Below are 20,301 nucleotides of genomic sequence, written 5' to 3'. Positions count from 1 at the left end.
GAGGAGAAATAACAGAACATACAACATGTTACTGACTGAGGAGAAATAACACAACATACAACATGTTACTGACTGAGGAGAAATAACACACCATGTTACTGACTGAGGAGAAATAACACAACATGCAACATGTTACTGACTGAGGAGAAATAACACAACATACAACATGTTATTGACTGAGGAGAAATAACACACCATGTTACTGACTGAGGAGAAATAACACAACATACAACATGTTACTGACTGAGGAGAAATAACACAACATACAACATGTTACTGACTGAGGAGAAATAACACAACATACAACATGTTACTGTCACGTTCCTGACCTATTTATGTTAGTTTTTGTGTGTTAGTTGGTCAGGACGTGAGGTTGGGTGGGCATTCTATGTTTTCTGTTTCTGTGTTGGTTTTGGGTTGCCTGGTATGGCTCTTAATTAGAGGCAGGTGTTTGGCGTTCCTCTAATTAAGAGTCATATTTAGGTAGGCGTTGTCACAGTGTTCGTTGTGGGTGATTGTCTCCTATGTCTGTATGTATGTTCGTACCACATGGGACTGTAGCGTTTGTTTGTTTCGTTTCGATGTCGTCCGTTTCCTGTACGTAAGTTTATGTTTAGTTATGTAAGTTTATGTTCAGGTTTCGTTGAAATAACACAACATACAACATGTTACTGACTGAGGAGAAATAACACAACATACAACATGTTACTGACTGAGGAGAAATAACACAACATACAACATGTTACTGACTGAGGAGAAATAACACAACATACAACATGTTACTGACTGAGGAGAAATAACACAACATACAACATGTTACTGACTGAGGAGAAATAACACAACATACAACATGTTACTGACTGAGGAGAAATAACACAACATACAACATGTTACTGACTGAGGAGAAATAACACAACATACAACATGTTACTGACTGAGGAGAAATAACACTACATACAACATGTTATTGACTGAGGAGAAATAACACAACATACAACATGTTACTGACTGAGGAGAAATAACACAACATACAACATGTTACTGACTGAGGAGAAATAACACAACATACAACATGTTACTGACTGAGGAGAAATAACACAACATACAACATGTTACTGACTGAGGAGAAATAACACAACATACAACATGTTACTGACTGAGGAGAAATAACACAACATACAACATGTTACTGACTGAGGAGAAATAACACAACATACAACATGTTACTGACTGAGGAGAAATAACACAACATACAACATGTTACTGACCGAGGAGAAATAACACAACATACAACATGTTACTGACTGAGGATAAATAACACAACATACAACATGTTACTGACTGAGGAGAAATAACACAACATACAACATGTTACTGACTGAGGAGAAATAACACAACATACAACATGTTACTGACTGAGGAGAAATAACACAACATACAACATGTTACTGACTGAGGAGAAATAACACAACATACAACATGTTACTGACTGAGGAGAAATAACACAACATGCAACATGTTACTGACTGAGGAGAAATAACACAACATACAACATGTTACTGACTGAGGAGAAATAACACAACATACAACATGTTACTGACCGAGGAGAAATAACAGAACATACAACATGTTACTGACTGAGGAGAAATAACACAACATACAACATGTTACTGACTGAGGAGAAATAACACAACATGTTACTGACCGAGGAGAAATAACACAACATACAACATGTTACTGACTGAGGAGAAATAACACAACATACAACATGTTACTGACTGAGGAGAAATAACACAACATACAACATGTTACTGACTGAGGAGAAATAACACAACATACAACATGTTACTGACCGAGGAGAAATAACACAACATACAACATGTTACTGACTGAGGAGAAATAACACAACATACAACATGTTACTGACTGAGGAGAAATAACACAACATGTTACTGACTGAGGAGAAATAACACAACATACAACATGTTACTGACTGAGGAGAAATAACACAACATACAACATGTTACTGACTGAGGAGAAATAACACAACATACAACATGTTACTGACTGAGGAGAAATAACACAACATACAACATGTTACTGACTGAGGAGAAATAACACAACATACAACATGTTACTGACTGAGGAGAAATAACACAACATACAACATGTTACTGACTGAGGAGAAATAACACAACATACAACATGTTACTGACCGAGGAGAAATAACACAACATACAACATGTTACTGACTGAGGATAAATAACACAACATACAACATGTTACTGACTGAGGAGAAATAACACAACATACAACATGTTACTGACTGAGGAGAAATAACACAACATACAACATGTTACTGACTGAGGAGAAATAACACAACATACAACATGTTACTGACTGAGGAGAAATAACACAACATACAACATGTTACTGACTGAGGAGAAATAACACAACATGCAACATGTTACTGACTGAGGAGAAATAACACAACATACAACATGTTACTGACTGAGGAGAAATAACACAACATACAACATGTTACTGACCGAGGAGAAATAACAGAACATACAACATGTTATTGACTGAGGAGAAATAACACAACATGCAACATGTTACTGACTGAGGAGAAATAACACAACATACAACATGTTACTGACTGAGGAGAAATAACACAACATACAACATGTTACTGACTGAGGAGAAATAACACAACATACAACATGTTACTGACTGAGGAGAAATAACACTACATACAACATGTTATTGACTGAGGAGAAATAACACAACATGTTACTGACTGAGGAGAAATAACACAACATACAACATGTTACTGACTGAGGAGAAATAACACAACATACAACATGTTACTGAGTGAGGAGAAATAACACAACATGCAACATGTTACTGACTGAGGAGAAATAACACAACATACAACATGTTACTGACTGAGGAGAAATAACACACCATGTTACTGACTGAGGAGAAATAACACAACATGCAACATGTTACTGACTGAGGAGAAATAACACAACATACAACATGTTACTGACTGAGGAGAAATAACACTACATACAACATGTTACTGACTGAGGAGAAATAACACACCATGTTACTGACTGAGGAGAAATAACACAACATGCAACATGTTACTGACTGAGGAGAAATAACACAACATGCAACATGTTACTGACTGAGGAGAAATAACACAACATACAACATGTTACTGACTGAGGAGAAATAACACAACATACAACATGTTACTGACTGAGGAGAAATAACACAACATACAACATGTTACTGACTGAGGAGAAATAACACAACATACAACATGTTACTGACTGAGGAGAAATAACACAACATACAACATGTTACTGACTGAGGAGAAATAACACAACATACAACATGTTACTGACTGAGGAGAAATAACACAACATACAACATGTTACTGACTGAGGAGAAATAACACTACATACAACATGTTACTGACTGAGGAGAAATAACACACCATGTTACTGACTGAGGAGAAATAACACAACATGCAACATGTTACTGACTGAGGAGAAATAACACAACATACAACATGTTACTGACTGAGGAGAAATAACACAACATACAACATGTTACTGACTGAGGAGAAATAACACAACATACAACATGTTACTGACTGAGGAGAAATAACACAACATGCAACATGTTACTGACTGAGGAGAAATAACACTACATACAACATGTTACTGACTGAGGAGAAATAACACAACATACAACATGTTACTGACTGAGGAGAAATAACACTACATACAACATGTTACTGACTGAGGAGAAATAACACAACATACAACATGTTACTGACTGAGGAGAAATAACACTACATACAACATGTTACTGACTGAGGAGAAATAACACTACATACAACATGTTACTGACTGAGGAGAAATAACACAACATACAACATGTTACTGACTGAGGAGAAATAACACAACATACAACATGTTACTGACTGAGGAGAAATAACACTACATACAACATGTTACTGACTGAGGAGAAATAACACTACATACAACATGTTACTGACTGAGGAGAAATAACACAACATACAACATGTTACTGACTGAGGAGAAATAACACTACATACAACATGTTACTGACTGAGGAGAAATAACACAACATACAACATGTTACTGACTGAGGAGAAATAACACAACATACAACATGTTACTGACTGAGGAGAAATAACACTACATACAACATGTTACTGACTGAGGAGAAATAACACAACATACAACATGTTACTGACTGAGGAGAAATAACACAACATACAACATGTTACTGACTGAGGAGAAATAACACTACATACAACATGTTACTGACTGAGGAGAAATAACACAACATACAACATGTTACTGACTGAGGAGAAATAACACAACATACAACATGTTATTGACTGAGGAGAAATAACACACCATGTTACTGACTGAGGAGAAATAACACAACATGCAACATGTTACTGACTGAGGAGAAATAACACAACATACAACATGTTACTGACTGAGGAGAAATAACACAACATACAACATGTTACTGACTGAGGAGAAATAACACAACATACAACATGTTACTGACTGAGGAGAAATAACACAACATACAACATGTTACTGACTGAGGAGAAATAACACTACATACAACATGTTACTGACTGAGGAGAAATAACACAACATACAACATGTTACTGACTGAGGAGAAATAACACTACACACAACATGTTACTGACTGAGGAGAAATAACACAACATACAACATGTTACTGACTGAGGAGAAATAACACACCATGTTACTGACTGAGGAGAAATAACACAACATGCAACATGTTACTGACTGAGGAGAAATAACACAACATACAACATGTTACTGACTGAGGAGAAATAACACAACATACAACATGTTACTGACTGAGGATAAATAACACAACATACAACATGTTACTGACTGAGGAGAAATAACACAACATACAACATGTTACTGACTGAGGAGAAATAACACAACATACAACATGTTACTGACTGAGGAGAAATAACACAACATACAACATGTTACTGACTGAGGAGAAATAACACAACATACAACATGTTACTGACTGAGGAGAAATAACACAACATACAACATGTTACTGACTGAGGAGAAATAACACTACATACAACATGTTATTGACTGAGGAGAAATAACACACCATGTTACTGACTGAGGAGAAATAACACAACATACAACATGTTACTGACTGAGGAGAAATAACACAACATACAACATGTTACTGACTGAGGAGAAATAACACAACATACAACATGTTACTGACTGAGGAGAAATAACACAACATACAACATGTTACTGACTGAGGAGAAATAACACAACATACAACATGTTACTGACTGAGGAGAAATAACACAACATACAACATGTTACTGACTGAGGAGAAATAACACTACATACAACATGTTATTGACTGAGGAGAAATAACACAACATGTTACTGACTGAGGAGAAATAACACAACATACAACATGTTACTGACTGAGGAGAAATAACACAACATACAACATGTTACTGACTGAGGAGAAATAACACAACATACAACATGTTACTGACTGAGGAGAAATAACACAACATACAACATGTTACTGACTGAGGAGAAATAACACAACATACAACATGTTACTGACTGAGGAGAAATAACACAACATACAACATGTTACTGACTGAGGAGAAATAACACAACATACAACATGTTACTGACCGAGGAGAAATAACACAACATACAACATGTTACTGACTGAGGATAAATAACACAACATACAACATGTTACTGACTGAGGAGAAATAACACAACATACAACATGTTACTGACTGAGGAGAAATAACACAACATACAACATGTTACTGACTGAGGAGAAATAACACAACATACAACATGTTACTGACTGAGGAGAAATAACACAACATACAACATGTTACTGACTGAGGAGAAATAACACAACATGCAACATGTTACTGACTGAGGAGAAATAACACAACATACAACATGTTACTGACTGAGGAGAAATAACACAACATACACCATGTTACTGACTGAGGAGAAATAACACAACATGCAACATGTTACTGACTGAGGAGAAATAACACAACATACAACATGTTACTGACTGAGGAGAAATAACACAACATACAACATGTTACTGACTGAGGAGAAATAACACAACATACAACATGTTACTGACTGAGGAGAAATAACACAACATACAACATGTTACTGACTGAGGAGAAATAACACAACATACAACATGTTACTGACTGAGGAGAAATAACACAACATACAACATGTTACTGACTGAGGAGAAATAACACAACATACAACATGTTACTGACTGAGGAGAAATAACACAACATACAACATGTTACTGACTGAGGAGAAATAACACAACATACAACATGTTACTGACTGAGGAGAAATAACACAACATACAACATGTTACTGACTGAGGAGAAATAACACAACATACAACATGTTACTGACTGAGGAGAAATAACACAACATGCAACATGTTACTGACTGAGGAGAAATAACACAACATACAACATGTTACTGACTGAGGAGAAATAACACAACATACAACATGTTACTGACTGAGGAGAAATAACACAACATACAACATGTTACTGACTGAGGAGAAATAACACAACATACAACATGTTACTGAATGAGGAGAAATAACACAACATACAACATGTTACTGACTGAGGAGAAATAACACAACATACAACATGTTACTGACTGAGGAGAAATAACACAACATACAACATGTTACTGACTGAGGAGAAATAACACAACATACAACATGTTACTGACTGAGGAGAAATAACACAACATACAACATGTTACTGACTGAGGATAAATAACACAACATACAACATGTTACTGACTGAGGAGAAATAACACAACATACAACATGTTACTGACTGAGGAGAAATAACACAACATACAACATGTTACTGACTGAGGAGAAATAACACAACATACAACATGTTACTGACTGAGGAGAAATAACACAACATACAACATGTTACTGACTGAGGAGAAATAACACAACATACAACATGTTACTGACTGAGGAGAAATAACACAACATACAACATGTTACTGACTGAGGAGAAATAACACAACATACAACATGTTACTGACCGAGGAGAAATAACACAACATACAACATGTTACTGACTGAGGAGAAATAACACAACATACAACATGTTACTGACTGAGGAGAAATAACACAACATACAACATGTTACTGACTGAGGAGAAATAACACAACATACAACATGTTACTGACTGAGGAGAAATAACACAACATACAACATGTTACTGACTGAGGAGAAATAACACAACATACAACATGTTACTGACTGAGGAGAAATAACACAACATGCAACATGTTACTGACTGAGGAGAAATAACACAACATACAACATGTTACTGACTGAGGAGAAATAACACAACATACAACATGTTACTGACTGAGGAGAAATAACACAACATACAACATGTTACTGACCGAGGAGAAATAACACAACATACAACATGTTACTGACTGAGGAGAAATAACACAACATACAACATGTTACTGACTGAGGAGAAATAACACAACATGTTACTGACTGAGGAGAAATAACACAACATACAACATGTTACTGACTGAGGAGAAATAACACAACATACAACATGTTACTGACTGAGGAGAAATAACACAACATACAACATGTTACTGACTGAGGAGAAATAACACAACATACAACATGTTACTGACTGAGGAGAAATAACACAACATACAACATGTTACTGACTGAGGAGAAATAACACAACATACAACATGTTACTGACTGAGGAGAAATAACACAACATACAACATGTTACTGACTGAGGAGAAATAACAGAACATACAAGGTGTTGGTCATCTTCGTATTTTACCTAATGTCTATTTATTTAAACTACAGTAACTACAGTGTTACTGCACAGATACAGAGGGACGTCATGTCTTATTTATTGTCCTACTTCAGATAGTCATTGTGAAGCCAAGATTTTATAGTTGATATCATTAGGCGGCAATGCCGGATGTGGCAGGGCTTGCAAACTATAACGGACTACAAAGGTAAACCCAACCGCGAGCTGCCCAGTGACGTGAGCCTACCAGACGAGCAAATTTGTATTTGTATTTATTAGGGATCCCCACTGCTCTTCCTGGTGTCCAAACACATTAAGGTGCTTACATTACATATAAAACAAAAGATAAAACAGTACATCATATAACATTACTATAGCACTACATATCTACAATACAAAATGTATAATACCACCACTACATATCTACAATACAACATGTATAATACCACCATACAATAATATTACAATATACCACCCTTTGCCTTGATGACAGCTTTGCACACTCTTAACTCGGTACTGGTACCCTGTGTATGTAGCCATGTTATTACCTTGTACCCCTGCACATTGACTCAGTACTGGTACCCTGTGTATATAGCCAACTTATCGTTACTCATTGTGTAATAATTATTACTTTTATTATTACGTGTTTTACTTTTCTATTATTTCTCTATTTTCTTTCTCTCTGTATTCACTGACCTCTTCACTGACCTCTCCCTGACCCAGTCTGTAATACATGTTTCAAACAGACCCACCATAGTCCCTGTGCCCAAGAACACAAAGGTAACCTGTCTAAATGATTACCGCCCCGCAGCACTCACATCTGTTGTCATGAAATGGTTTGAAAAGCTGGTCCTGGCTCTCATCAACACCATCATCCCAGACTCCCTGGACCCACTCCAATTCACATACCGCCCCAACAGATCCACAGATGACTCAATGTCTATTGCACTCCACACTGCCCTTTCCCACATGGACAAAAGAAACACCTACGCTAGAAAGCTGTTCATTGACTACAGCTCAGTGTTCAACACAAGAGTTCCCTCCAAGCTCATCACTAAGCTAAGGACCCTGGGACTAAACACCTCCCACTGCAACTGGATCCTGGACTTCCTGACGGGCCGTCCCCAGGTGGTAAGGGTAGGCAACAACACATCCGACACACTGGCCCTCAACACGGGGGCCCCTCAAGGGTGTGTGCTTAGTCCGCTTCCTGTACTACCAGTTCCCCCACGAGTGCTTGGCTGAGCACAACTCCAACACCCTCATTAAGTTTGCCCGACGACACGACGGTGGTTGGCCTGATCATCAACGATGATGAAACAGCCTATAGAGAGGTCAGAAACCTGGCAGTGTGGTGCCAGGACAACAACCTTTCCCTCAGCAAGACAAAGGAGCTGATCGTGGACTACAGGAAACAGAGTGCCGTGCACGCCCCCATCCACATCTGTAGTGGATCAGGTTGAGAGCTTCAAGTTCCTCTGTGTCCACATCACTAAGGACCTATCATGGTCCAAACACACCAACACAGTCGTTCAGGAGGCTGAAAATATTTTGCATGGGGCCTCAGATCCTCAAGAAGTTCTACAGCTGCACCATTGAGAGCATCTTGACTGGCTGCATCACCGCCTGGTATGGCAACTACTCGGCACCTGACAAGGCTACAGAGGGTAGTGCGAACGGCCCAGTACATCACTGGGGCCAAGCGCCTTGTCATCCAAGACCTCTATACCAGGCGGTGTCAGAGGAAGGCCCTAAGCATTTTCAAAGAATCCAGCCACCCAAGTCATAGACTGTTCTCTCTGCTACTTTACAGCAAGCAGTACTAAAGCGCCAAGTCTGGGACCAAAAGGCTCCTGAACAGCATCTGCCCCCAAGCCATAAGATATAAAATAGATGGTTAAATAGTTAACCAAATAGCTACCCGACTCTGCAATTTTCTACATTGCAGAATAATAGCGAAGACATCAAAACTATGAAATAACACATATGGAATCATTGTTTTAAACAAATCAAAATATATATTTGAGTTTTAGGATTCTTCAAAGTAGCCACCCTTTGCCTTGATGACAGCTTTGCACACTCTTAACTCGGTACTGGTACCCTGTGTATGTAGCCATGTTATTACCTCGTACCCCTGCACATTGACTCAGTACTGGTACCCTGTGTATATAGCCAACTTATCGTTACTCATTGTGTAATAATTATTACTTTTATTATTATGTGTTTTACTTTTCTATTATTTCTCTATTTTCTTTCTCTCTGTATTGTTGGGAACGACCTGTAACTAATCATTTCACTGTTAGTCTACACCTGTTGTTTACCAAGCATGTGACAACTAACATTTTGAATTGATTTTGATTTACCTTGTGGTTTAGGCCCAGGTAAGGGAGGGCGTGTCTTGAGGGCGGTGGAGGGCACTTCTTGAGGAGTTCCATTCTCATTGTCTCCTCTGTTACAGCCGTGTCCAGCGGGGTGCAGCAGGGTCTCGGGGGGTTGCAGACCCAGTGGCCCGGAGGTTTGAGGGCCGGGGTCTGAGCTTAGGCGAGGGGTCTCTGTCTGGGTGTCTGAGTCGTCGTCGTGGGCCCCGAGGCAAGCACCGTGAGCACCAGGCTCCAGAGACAGGCTCTTAGTCATCAGCCGAGGACTGGAGGAGGACGGGCCTGGGGAGAGAACAGAAAGACAAGTTATAGAGTATACCTCATACTGGAGGTCGCTGAGTGGGTCACTGAGAGAGAGAAGACAATCAATCAAATGTATTTATAAACCACTTTTTACATGAGCAGTGCTTAAACAGAAACCCAGCCTAAAACCCCAAAGAGCAAGCAATGAAGATGTAGAAGCACGGTGTCTATGAAAAACTCCCTAGAAAGGCAGGAACCTAGGAAGAAACCTAGAGAGGAACCAGGGTCAGAGGAAGCAGGACATCGGTTTCATAAACGCATACATATACATTATAGAGTATTTAATACTGGACTGGATTGGATGAGGGAGAGGAGGAGACAAGTAGGGACCAGCGCCGTCTTCAGAGTTTCATAACATTCAGTTAGCTGCCCAGTTGGCTGCCCAGTTGGCTGCCCAGTTGGCTGTCCAGTTGGCTGCCCAGTTGGCAGCCCAGTTGGCAGCCCAGTTAGCTGTTCAGTTAGCTGCCCAGTTGGCTGTCCAGTTGGCTGCCCAGTTGGCTGCCCAGTTGGCTGCCCAGTTAGCTGTTCAGTTAGCTGCCCAGTTGGCTGCCCAGTTGGCTGCCCAGTTAGCTGCCCAGTTGGCTGTCCAGTTGGCTGTTCAGTTAGCTGTCCAGTTGGCTGTCCAGGTAGCTGCCCAGGTAGCTGCCCAGTTGGCTGCCCAGTTGGCTGTGCAGTTGGCTGCCCAGTTGGCTGCCCAGTTGGCTGCCCAGTTGGCTGTCCAGTTGGCTGCCCAGTTGGCTGCCCAGTTGGCTGTCCAGTTGGCTGCCCAGTTGGCTGTCCGGTTGGCTGTTCAGTTAGCTGCCCGGTTGGCTGTCCGGTTGGCTGTTCAGTTAGCTGTCCGGTTGGCTGCCCAGTTGGCTGTCCAGTTGGCTGTCCAGTTGGCTGTCCAGTTGGCTGTCCAGTTGGCTGCCCAGTTGGCTGCCCAGTTGGCTGTCCAGTTGGCTGTCCAGTTGGCTGTCCAGTTGGCTGCCCAGTTGGCTGTCCAGTTGGCTGTCCAGTTGGCTGTCCAGTTGGCTGCCCAGGTAGCTGCCCAGGTAGCTGCCCAGTTGGCTGTCCAGTTGGCTGCCCAGTTGGCTGCCCAGTTGGCTGTCCAGTTGGCTGCCCAGTTGGCTGCCCAGTTGGCTGTCCAGTTGGCTGCCCAGTTGGCTGCCCAGTTGGCTGTCCAGTTGGCTGTCCAGTTGGCTGTCCAGTTGGCTGTCCAGTTGGCTGTCCAGGTAGCTGCCCAGGTAGCTGCCCAGTTGGCTGTCCAGTTGGCTGCCCAGTTGGCTGCCCAGTTGGCTGTCCAGTTGGCTGCCCAGTTGGCTGCCCAGTTGGCTGTCCAGTTGGCTGCCCAGTTGGCTGCCCAGTTGGCTGTCCAGTTGGCTGCCCAGTTGGCTGTCCAGTTGGCTGTCCAGTTGGCTGTCCAGTTGGCTGTCCAGTTGGCTGTCCAGTTAGCTACCCAGTTGGCTGTCCAGTTGGCTGTCTAGTTGGCTGCCCAGTTGCCTGTCCAGTTGGCTGCCCAGTTGCCTGTCCAGTTGGCTGCCCAGTTGGCTGTCCAGTTAGCTGCCCAGTTGGCTGTCCAGTTGGCTGTTCAGTTGGCTGCCCAGTTAGCTGTTCAGTTAGCTGCCCGGTTGGCTGTCCGGTTGGCTGTTCAGTTGGCTGTCCAGTTGGCTGTCCAGTTGGCTGTTCAGTTGGCTGTCCAGTTGGCTGTCCAGTTAGCTGTCCAGTTGGCTGCTCAGTTGGCTGCCCAGTTGGCTGTCCAGTTGGCTGTCTAGTTAGCTGTCCAGTTAGCTGCCCAGTTGGCTGCCCAGTTGGCTGTCTAGTTAGCTGTCCAGTTAGCTGCCCAGTTGGCTGCCCAGTTGGCTGCCCAGTTGGCTGCCCAGTTTGCTGCCCAGTTGGCTGCCCAGTTGGCTGTCCAGTTAGCTGCCCAGTTGGCTGCCCAGTTGGCTGCCCAGTTTGCTGCCCAGTTTGCTGCCCAGTTTGCTGCCCAGTTGGCTGTCCAGTTGGCTGCCCAGTTGGCTGTCCAGTTGGCTGTCCAGTTGGCTGTCCAGTTGGCTGCCCAGTTGGCTGTCCAGTTGGCTGTCCGGTTGGCTGTCCGGTTGGCTGTCCAGTTGGCTGTCCAGTTGGCTGCCCAGTTGGCTGTCCAGTTGGCTGTCCAGTTGGCTGTCCGGTTGGCTGTTCAGTTAGCTGCCCAGTTAGCTGTTCAGTTAGCTGCCCGGTTGGCTGCCCAGTTAGCTGTTCAGTTAGCTGCCCGGTTGGCTGCCCAGTTAGCTGTCCAGTTAGCTGTTCAGTTAGCTGCCCGGTTGGCTGCCCAGTTAGCTGTCCAGTTGGCTGCCCAGTTAGCTGTTCAGTTAGCTGTCCAGTTGGCTGCCCAGTTAGCTGCCCAGTTAGCTGCCCAGTTAGCTGTTCAGTTAGCTGCCCGGTTGGCTGCCCAGTTAGCTGTCCAGTTAGCTGTTCAGTTAGCTGCCCGGTTGGCTGCCCAGTTAGCTGTCCAGTTGGCTGCCCAGTTAGCTGTTCAGTTAGCTGTCCAGTTGGCTGCCCAGTTAGCTGTTCAGTTAGCTGTCCAGTTGGCTGCCCGGTTGGCTGTCCGGTTGGCTGTTCAGTTAGCTGCCCAGCTGCCCAGTTGGCTGCCCAGTATTGGAAAGCTCAGGAAAACATCAGGGACGCTCATCGGCGGCGGGTAGCCTGGCGGGAAGGAGCTTGGTGCCAGTAACCAAAAGGTTGCTGGATTGAAATATCACCGTTTCCCGGGCGACGCTGATGTCGATAAAGGTAGCCCCCCGATTCAGAGGGGTTGGGTAAATTCGGGAAGACACATTTCAGTTGAATGCATTCAGTTGTAGAACTGACTAGGTATCTCCCCTTTCCCTATAGGCCTTGTGTGTGTGTAGAGAAGATTTGCTTTCAATTGCAAGACCAGTAGTGAACCATCGTTCAGGGCAGGTGGGGCAGAGCAACAAAAAAAAGCATTTTGTTATTGTTGCCTGTTTTGCATGTTATTTTGGAATTAATACGTGTCACATATCAGTTTGCAAATAATGTAAAACATGGCCTCTTTTTTTGCTTTGGTTAGTAAGGCAGCTCCAAAATGTAATTGTTTCAGCCTAGCTCAGTGCTTTCCAGCGGAAAATACGGAGCGTAGGGGTTGGTAATGTTCTCCAGTTGTGCCGTGATTGGCTCAGTGTTCTGTCACTCATGGAGACACTACGTCACCGCCAAGTCTAAGGGTAGAGCTAGAGAATTCAAGCCCCTTGGGTGCTGCCATAGAGTTACATTAGAAGTGCCCATCCAAGAAGGCTCAAGGTCATTGGCCACAGATAAAATGAAGTCAAATCACGTTATATCTACAGCAGCTTTGATTGGACTGATTATGTCAACATCATATTTTCACAATCTTAGCTGGCAGTCATCATCATGAATCAAGTTGACAATCTACTAGCAAATCCTTTTGAATCCTTGTCATATGAAGAGAAATAATGAATGGAAATTATAGATAAAACGTATCGGTGCTCATGGACCATCGGACATAAACATTACACAACAAGTTGGAAATCGCAAATTCAACAATGAGTGGTTTGGAAGGAATCAGTGGCAAACTGCAAGTGTTGCAAAGCATCACTGCTATTCAGTGGAGTGGCTGTGTGGTCCAAGCCTGGGTTTAAGGGTCTCTTTTTCCAAGCTTAAAAGGATAAACAGGCAACATTGGTCGTGCTGTCAATCCAGCATGACTTCTGCCGCTTTCAAAACAACTGGAATCTCGGAACTGGGAAATCTCAGGCTTCAGTGAGTTCCAGAAAACTGGGTACTTTGCCCACAAAGGACTGTCGCACCACCTTCCTGTTCAAGTGAGCACAGCACAACAAGGTGAGTCCAAATTTTTTTGGTATGTTGCTGCATAAATGATGTAATATGCCAGGGAGATATGTATACTGTAGCTAAGAAAGTAATACTAAGTGTGTGTTGTGTAGTAAGCTGTTAGTAGCTCATGTGCCTCACCATAATAATTTGGTCCCTTTCCCTCTCATTACTCAAATCAAATCAAATGTTATTTGTCACATGCACCGAATACAACAAGTGTAGACCTTACAGTGAAATGCTTACTTACAAGCCCTTAACCAACAATGCAGTTTTAAGAAAAATACCTACAAAAAATAAAACATAAAATGTAACAAATAATTAAACAGCAGCAGTAAAATAACAATAGTGAGGCTATATACAGGGTGTTACGGTACAGAGTCAATGTGGAGGCTATATACAGGGTGTTACGGTACAGAGTCAATGTGGAGGCTATATACAGGGTGTTACGGTACAGAGTCAATGTGGAGGCTATATACAGGGTGTTACGGTACAGAGTCAATGTGGAGGCTATATACAGGGTGTTACGGTACAGAGTCAATGTGGAGGCTATATACAGGGTGTTACGGTACAGAGTCAATGTGGAGGCTATATACAGGGTGTTACGGTACAGAGTCAATGTGGAGGCTATATACAGGGTGTTACGGTACAGAGTCAATGTGGAGGCTATATACAGGGTGTTACGGTACAGAGTCAATGTGGAGGCTATATACAGGGTGTTACGGTACAGAGTCAATGTGGAGGCTATATACAGGGTGTTACGGTACAGAGTCAATGTGGAGGCTATATACAGGGTGTTACGGTACAGAGTCAATGTGGAGGCTATATACAGGGTGTTACGGTACAGAGTCAATGTGGAGGCTATATACAGGGTGTTACGGTACAGAGTCAATGTGGAGGCTATATACAGGGTGTTACGGTACAGAGTCAATGTGGAGGCTATATACAGGGTGTTACGGTACAGAGTCAATGTGGAGGCTATATACAGGGTGTTACGGTACAGAGTCAATGTGGAGGCTATATACAGGGGGTACCGGTACAGAGTCAATGTGGAGGCTATATACAGGGGGTACCGGTACAGAGTCAATGTGGAGGCTATATACAGGGGGTACTGGTACAGAGTCAATGTGGAGGCTATATACAGGGGGTACTGGTACAGAGTCAATGTGGAGGCTATATACAGGGGGTACTGGTACAGAGTCAATGTGGAGGCGATATACAGGGGGGTACTGGTACAGAGTCAATGTGTGAGGGCACCGGTTAGTCGAGGTAATTGAGGTAATATATACATGTAGGTAGAGTTATTAAAGTGACTATTCATAGATAATAACAGAGAGTAGAAGCAGTGTAAAAGCAGGGGGGGGGGGGGCAATGCAAATAGTTTGGGTAGCTATTTGACTAGATGTTCATGACCTTGGGGGTAGAAGCTGTTTAGAAGCCTCTTGGACCTAGACATGGCGCTTGCCGTGTTGTAGCAGAGAGAACAGTCTATGACTTGGGAGGCTGGAGTCTTTGACAAGTTTTTGGGCCTTTCTCTGACACCACCTGGTATAGAGGTCATGGATGGCAGGAAGCTTGGCCCCAGTGATGTACTGGGCCGTACGCACTACCCTCTGTAGTGCCTGGCGGTCGGAGGCCGAGCAGTTGCCATACCAGGCAGTGATGCAACCAGTCAGGATTCTCTTGATGGTGCAGCTGTAGAACCTTTTGAGGACCTGAGGACCCGATGCCAAATCTATATAATATAAACATGTGCTTTATAAAGGGTGACATGTTGTGCTGAAGAACGGCATACTTTCTGAAGTGATGTCATGTTAGCCACATTACACCTAATCTCGTTCCCAGACAATTCCGCACAAATTCACGGAAGGTCTGGAGGACCAAGGCATCAACCTTGACCTTCATTAGTTAGGGTTCGGTTTAAAATACAATTTCAGGAAGATAATTTGTGGAAATGGGGAAGGGTTTAGTAATAATGTTTCTTCCTGAGCGGTATGACGGCTGCGTGGTCCCATGGTGTTTATACTTGCTTACTATTGTTTGTACAGATGAACGTGGTACCTTCAGGTGTTTGGAAATTGCTCCCAAGGATGAACCAGACTTGTGGAGGTCTACAATTTTTTCTGAGGTCTTGGCTGATTTCTTTTGATTTTCCCATGTTGTCAAGCAAAGACGCTCTGAGTTTGAAGGTAGGCCTTGAAATACATCCACAGGTACACCTCCAATTGACTCAAATGATGTCAATTAGCCTTTCGGACACTTCTAAAGCCATGACATAATTTTCTGGAATTTTCCAAGCTGTTTAAAGGCACAGTCAACTTAGTGTATGTAAACTTCTGACCCACTGGAATTGTGATACAGTGAATTATTGTCACGGCCTGACCTTAGAGAGCCTTTTGAAGTCGGAGGCTGGCTGGGGGCTAATGACTTCCACATGACCACTAAATACATGTCAGAGAGAGAGAGAAAGGAGGGTGGAGAGAATGAGAGAGGGGGGGAAAGGAGAGAGAGAGAGAAAGGAGGGTGGAGAGAATGAGAGAGGGGGGGAGAAGGAGAGAGAGAAAGGGAGAGAGAGAGAGAGAGAGAGGATGATACAGGACAGCTCTCTTCTTTTCTCCTAGTTGTCCTCGTTGTTGTTGTTGTTTATCAACGGTCTCATTGTGTTTCTCATCTGATTGGTTGTAATCAGAGTTAGATTCTGGAGGGCCTTATGGCTCCACCACATATGGATGCATTCTTACATCCGCTGCACAAAATACCTGCCGAATGAAAATGTTACATAATAACACTGAAGATCTACTCCTCTATAGATCTAGATCGGTTCAATCAGAACCTCAGTCAATATCTGTTCAATCAGAACCTCAGTCAATATCTGTTCAATCAGAACCTCAGTCAGTATCGGTTCAATCAGAACCTCAGTCACTATCGGTTCAATCAGAACCTCAGTCACTATCGGTTCAATCAGAACCTCAGTCACTATCTGTTCAATCAGAACCTCAGTCACTATCGGTTCAATCAGAACCTCAGTCAGTATCTGTTCAATCAGAACCTCAGTCAGTATCGGTTCAATCAGAACCTCAGTCAGTATCGGTTCAATCAGAACCTCAGTCACTATCGGTTCAATCAGAACCTCAGTCAATATCGGTTCAATCAGAACCTCAGTCAATATCTGTTCAATCAGAACCTCAGTCAGTATCGGTTCAATCAGAACCTCAGTCAGTATCTGTTCAATCAGAACCTCAGTCAGTATCGGTTCAATCAGAACCTCAGTCAATATCGGTTCAATCAGAACCTCAGTCACTATCGGTTCAATCAGAACCTCAGTCAATATCTGTTCAATCAGAACCTCAGTCAGTATCGGTTCAATCAGAACCTCAGTCAATATCGGTTCAATCAGAACCTCAGTCACTATCGGTTCAATCAGAACCTCAGTCAGTATCTGTTCAATCAGGTTCCATTTGGTGCGCAGTATGTCTAGTGTGTAGGGAATAGGGTTCCATTTGGTACGCAGTATGTCTAGTGTGTAGGGAATAGGGTTCCATTTGGTACGCAGTATGTCTAGTGTGTAGGGAATATGGTTCCATTTGGTACGCAGTATGTCTAGTGTGTAGGGAATAGGGTTCCATTTGGTACGCAGAATGTCTAGTGTGTAGTGTGTAGGGAATAGGGTTTCATTTGGTACGCAGTATGTCTAGCGTGTAGGGAATAGGGTTCCATTTGGTGCGCAGTATGTCTAGTGTGTAGTGTGTAGGGAATAGGGTTCCATTTGGTACGCAGTATGTCTAGTGTGTAGGGAATAGGGAATAGTGTTCCATTTGGTACGCAGTATGTCTAGTGTGTAGGGAATAGGGTTCCATTTGGTACGCAGTATGTCTAGGGAATAGGGTTCCATTTGGTGCGCAGTATGGCTAGTGTGTAGGGAATATGGTTCCATTTGGTGCGCAGTATGTCTAGTGTCTAGTGTGTAGGGAATAGGGTTCCATTTGGTACGCAGTATGTCTAGCGTGTAGGGAATAGGAAATAGGGTTCCATTTGGTACGCAGTATGTCTAGTGTGTAGGGAATATGGTTCCATTTGGTACGCAGTATGTCTAGTGTGTAGGGAATAAGGTTCCATTTGGTGCGCAGTATGTCTAGTGTGTAGTGTGTAGGGAATAGGGTTCCATTTGGTACGCAGTATGTCTAGTGTCTAGTGTGTAGGGAATATGGTTCCATTTGGTACGCAGTATGTCTAGTGTGTAGTGTGTAGGGAATAGGGTTCCATTTGGTACACAGTATGTCTAGTGTGTAGTGTGTAGGGAATATGGTTCCATTTGGTACGCAGTATGTCTAGTGTGTAGGGAATAGGGTTCCATTTGGTACGCAGTATGTCTAGTGTGTAGGGAATAGGGTTCCATTTGGTACGCAGTATGTCTAGTGTGTAGGGAATATGGTTCCATTTGGTGCGCAGTATGTCTAGTGTGTAGGGAATAGGGTTCCATTTGGTACGCAGTATGTCTAGTGTGTAGGGAATATGGTTCCATTTGGTACGCAGTATGTCTAGTGTGTAGGGAATAGGGTTCCATTTGGTGCGCAGTATGTCTAGTGTGTAGTGTGTAGGGAATAGGGTTCCATTTGGTACGCAGTATGTCTAGTGTGTAGGGAATAGGGTTCCATTTGGTACGCAGTATGTCTAGTGTGTAGGGAATAGGGTTCCATTTGGTGCGCAGTATGTCTAGTGTGTAGGGAATATGGTTCCATTTGGTACGCAGTATGTCTAGTGTGTAGTGTGTAGGGAATAGGGTTCCATTAGGTACGCAGTATGTCTAGTGTCTAGTGTGTAGGGAATATGGTTCCATTTGGTACGCAGTATGTCTAGTGTGTAGTGTGTAGGGAATAGGGTTCCATTTGGTACGCAGTATGTCTAGTGTGTAGTGTGTAGGGAATATGGTTCCATTTGGTACGCAGTATGTCTAGTGTGTAGGGAATAGGGTTCCATTTGGTACGCAGTATGTCTAGTGTGTAGGGAATAGGGTTCCATTTGGTACGCAGTATGTCTAGTGTGTAGGGAATAGGGTTCCATTTGGTACGCAGTATGTCTAGTGTGTAGTGTGTAGGGAATATGGTTCCATTTGGTACGCAGTATGTCTAGTGTGTAGTGTGTAGGGAATAGGGTTCCATTTGGTACGCAGTATGTCTAGTGTGTAGTGTGTAGGGAATAGGGTTCCATTTGGTACGCAGTATGAATTATTTATTAGAAAACACAAAGACTTCAAGCTGTCGATGCTGTTCTGTTCTGTTCTGGTTTATTTCTGTTGTCCAGCTATTTATATCCTCATCATGACAAGATTGTCTTCTAACATGACTGTGTGTGTGTGTGTGTGTGTGTGTGTGTGTGTGTGTGTGTGTGTGTGTGTGTGTGTGTGTGTGTGTGTGTGTGTGTGTGTGTGTGTGTGTGTGTGTGTGTGTGTGTGTGTGTGGATGTGTTTCTGCTCTTCTACCTTAATCATTAGCTTGTCTGCTAAGAAGCCCTGACTGAACACTACACGGTGAGAGCTGTGATGAAGAGACGAGCCTCTCCAACTCAAACTGCATCTGTGGTTTGTTCCAAAGCATTGGGATTGTGTCCCACCACCTGCCAACCCATCTTTTTACGGTACTACTACTCTCTGTTCATCATATACTGTATGCATAGTCACTTTAACCATACCTACATGTACATACTACCTCAATTAGCCCGACTAACCGGTGTCTGTATATAGCATTTATGTTACCTCATTCATTTGTTTATAAAAACGGTATAACCATAGTATAAAGTGTATT

At 42.7% G+C, this 20,301-nt stretch overlaps 1 protein-coding gene across 3 annotated transcripts in view; it reads right to left on the bottom strand.

Annotated features, from left to right (window-relative positions):
* Window positions 1-20,301, bottom strand: part of fgd1 (FYVE, RhoGEF and PH domain containing 1) — a 146,448-nt gene that overhangs the window by 73,444 nt on the left and 52,703 nt on the right. For all 3 annotated transcript variants that reach the window (XM_071373310.1, XM_071373311.1, XM_071373313.1), the window contains one exon: window positions 10,349-10,645. In XM_071373310.1, coding sequence (XP_071229411.1) covers window positions 10,349-10,645 — 297 coding nt within the window. The remainder of the gene's footprint in view (window positions 1-10,348; window positions 10,646-20,301) is intronic.

The sequence above is a fragment of the Salvelinus alpinus genome, chromosome 28 (genome assembly GCF_045679555.1).
Source record: "Salvelinus alpinus chromosome 28, SLU_Salpinus.1, whole genome shotgun sequence".
In the NCBI taxonomy this organism is placed as follows: domain Eukaryota; kingdom Metazoa; phylum Chordata; class Actinopteri; order Salmoniformes; family Salmonidae; genus Salvelinus; species Salvelinus alpinus.
Note: the sequence above shows the minus strand (reverse complement) of the source record. Positions and strands in the feature narration are given on the sequence as shown.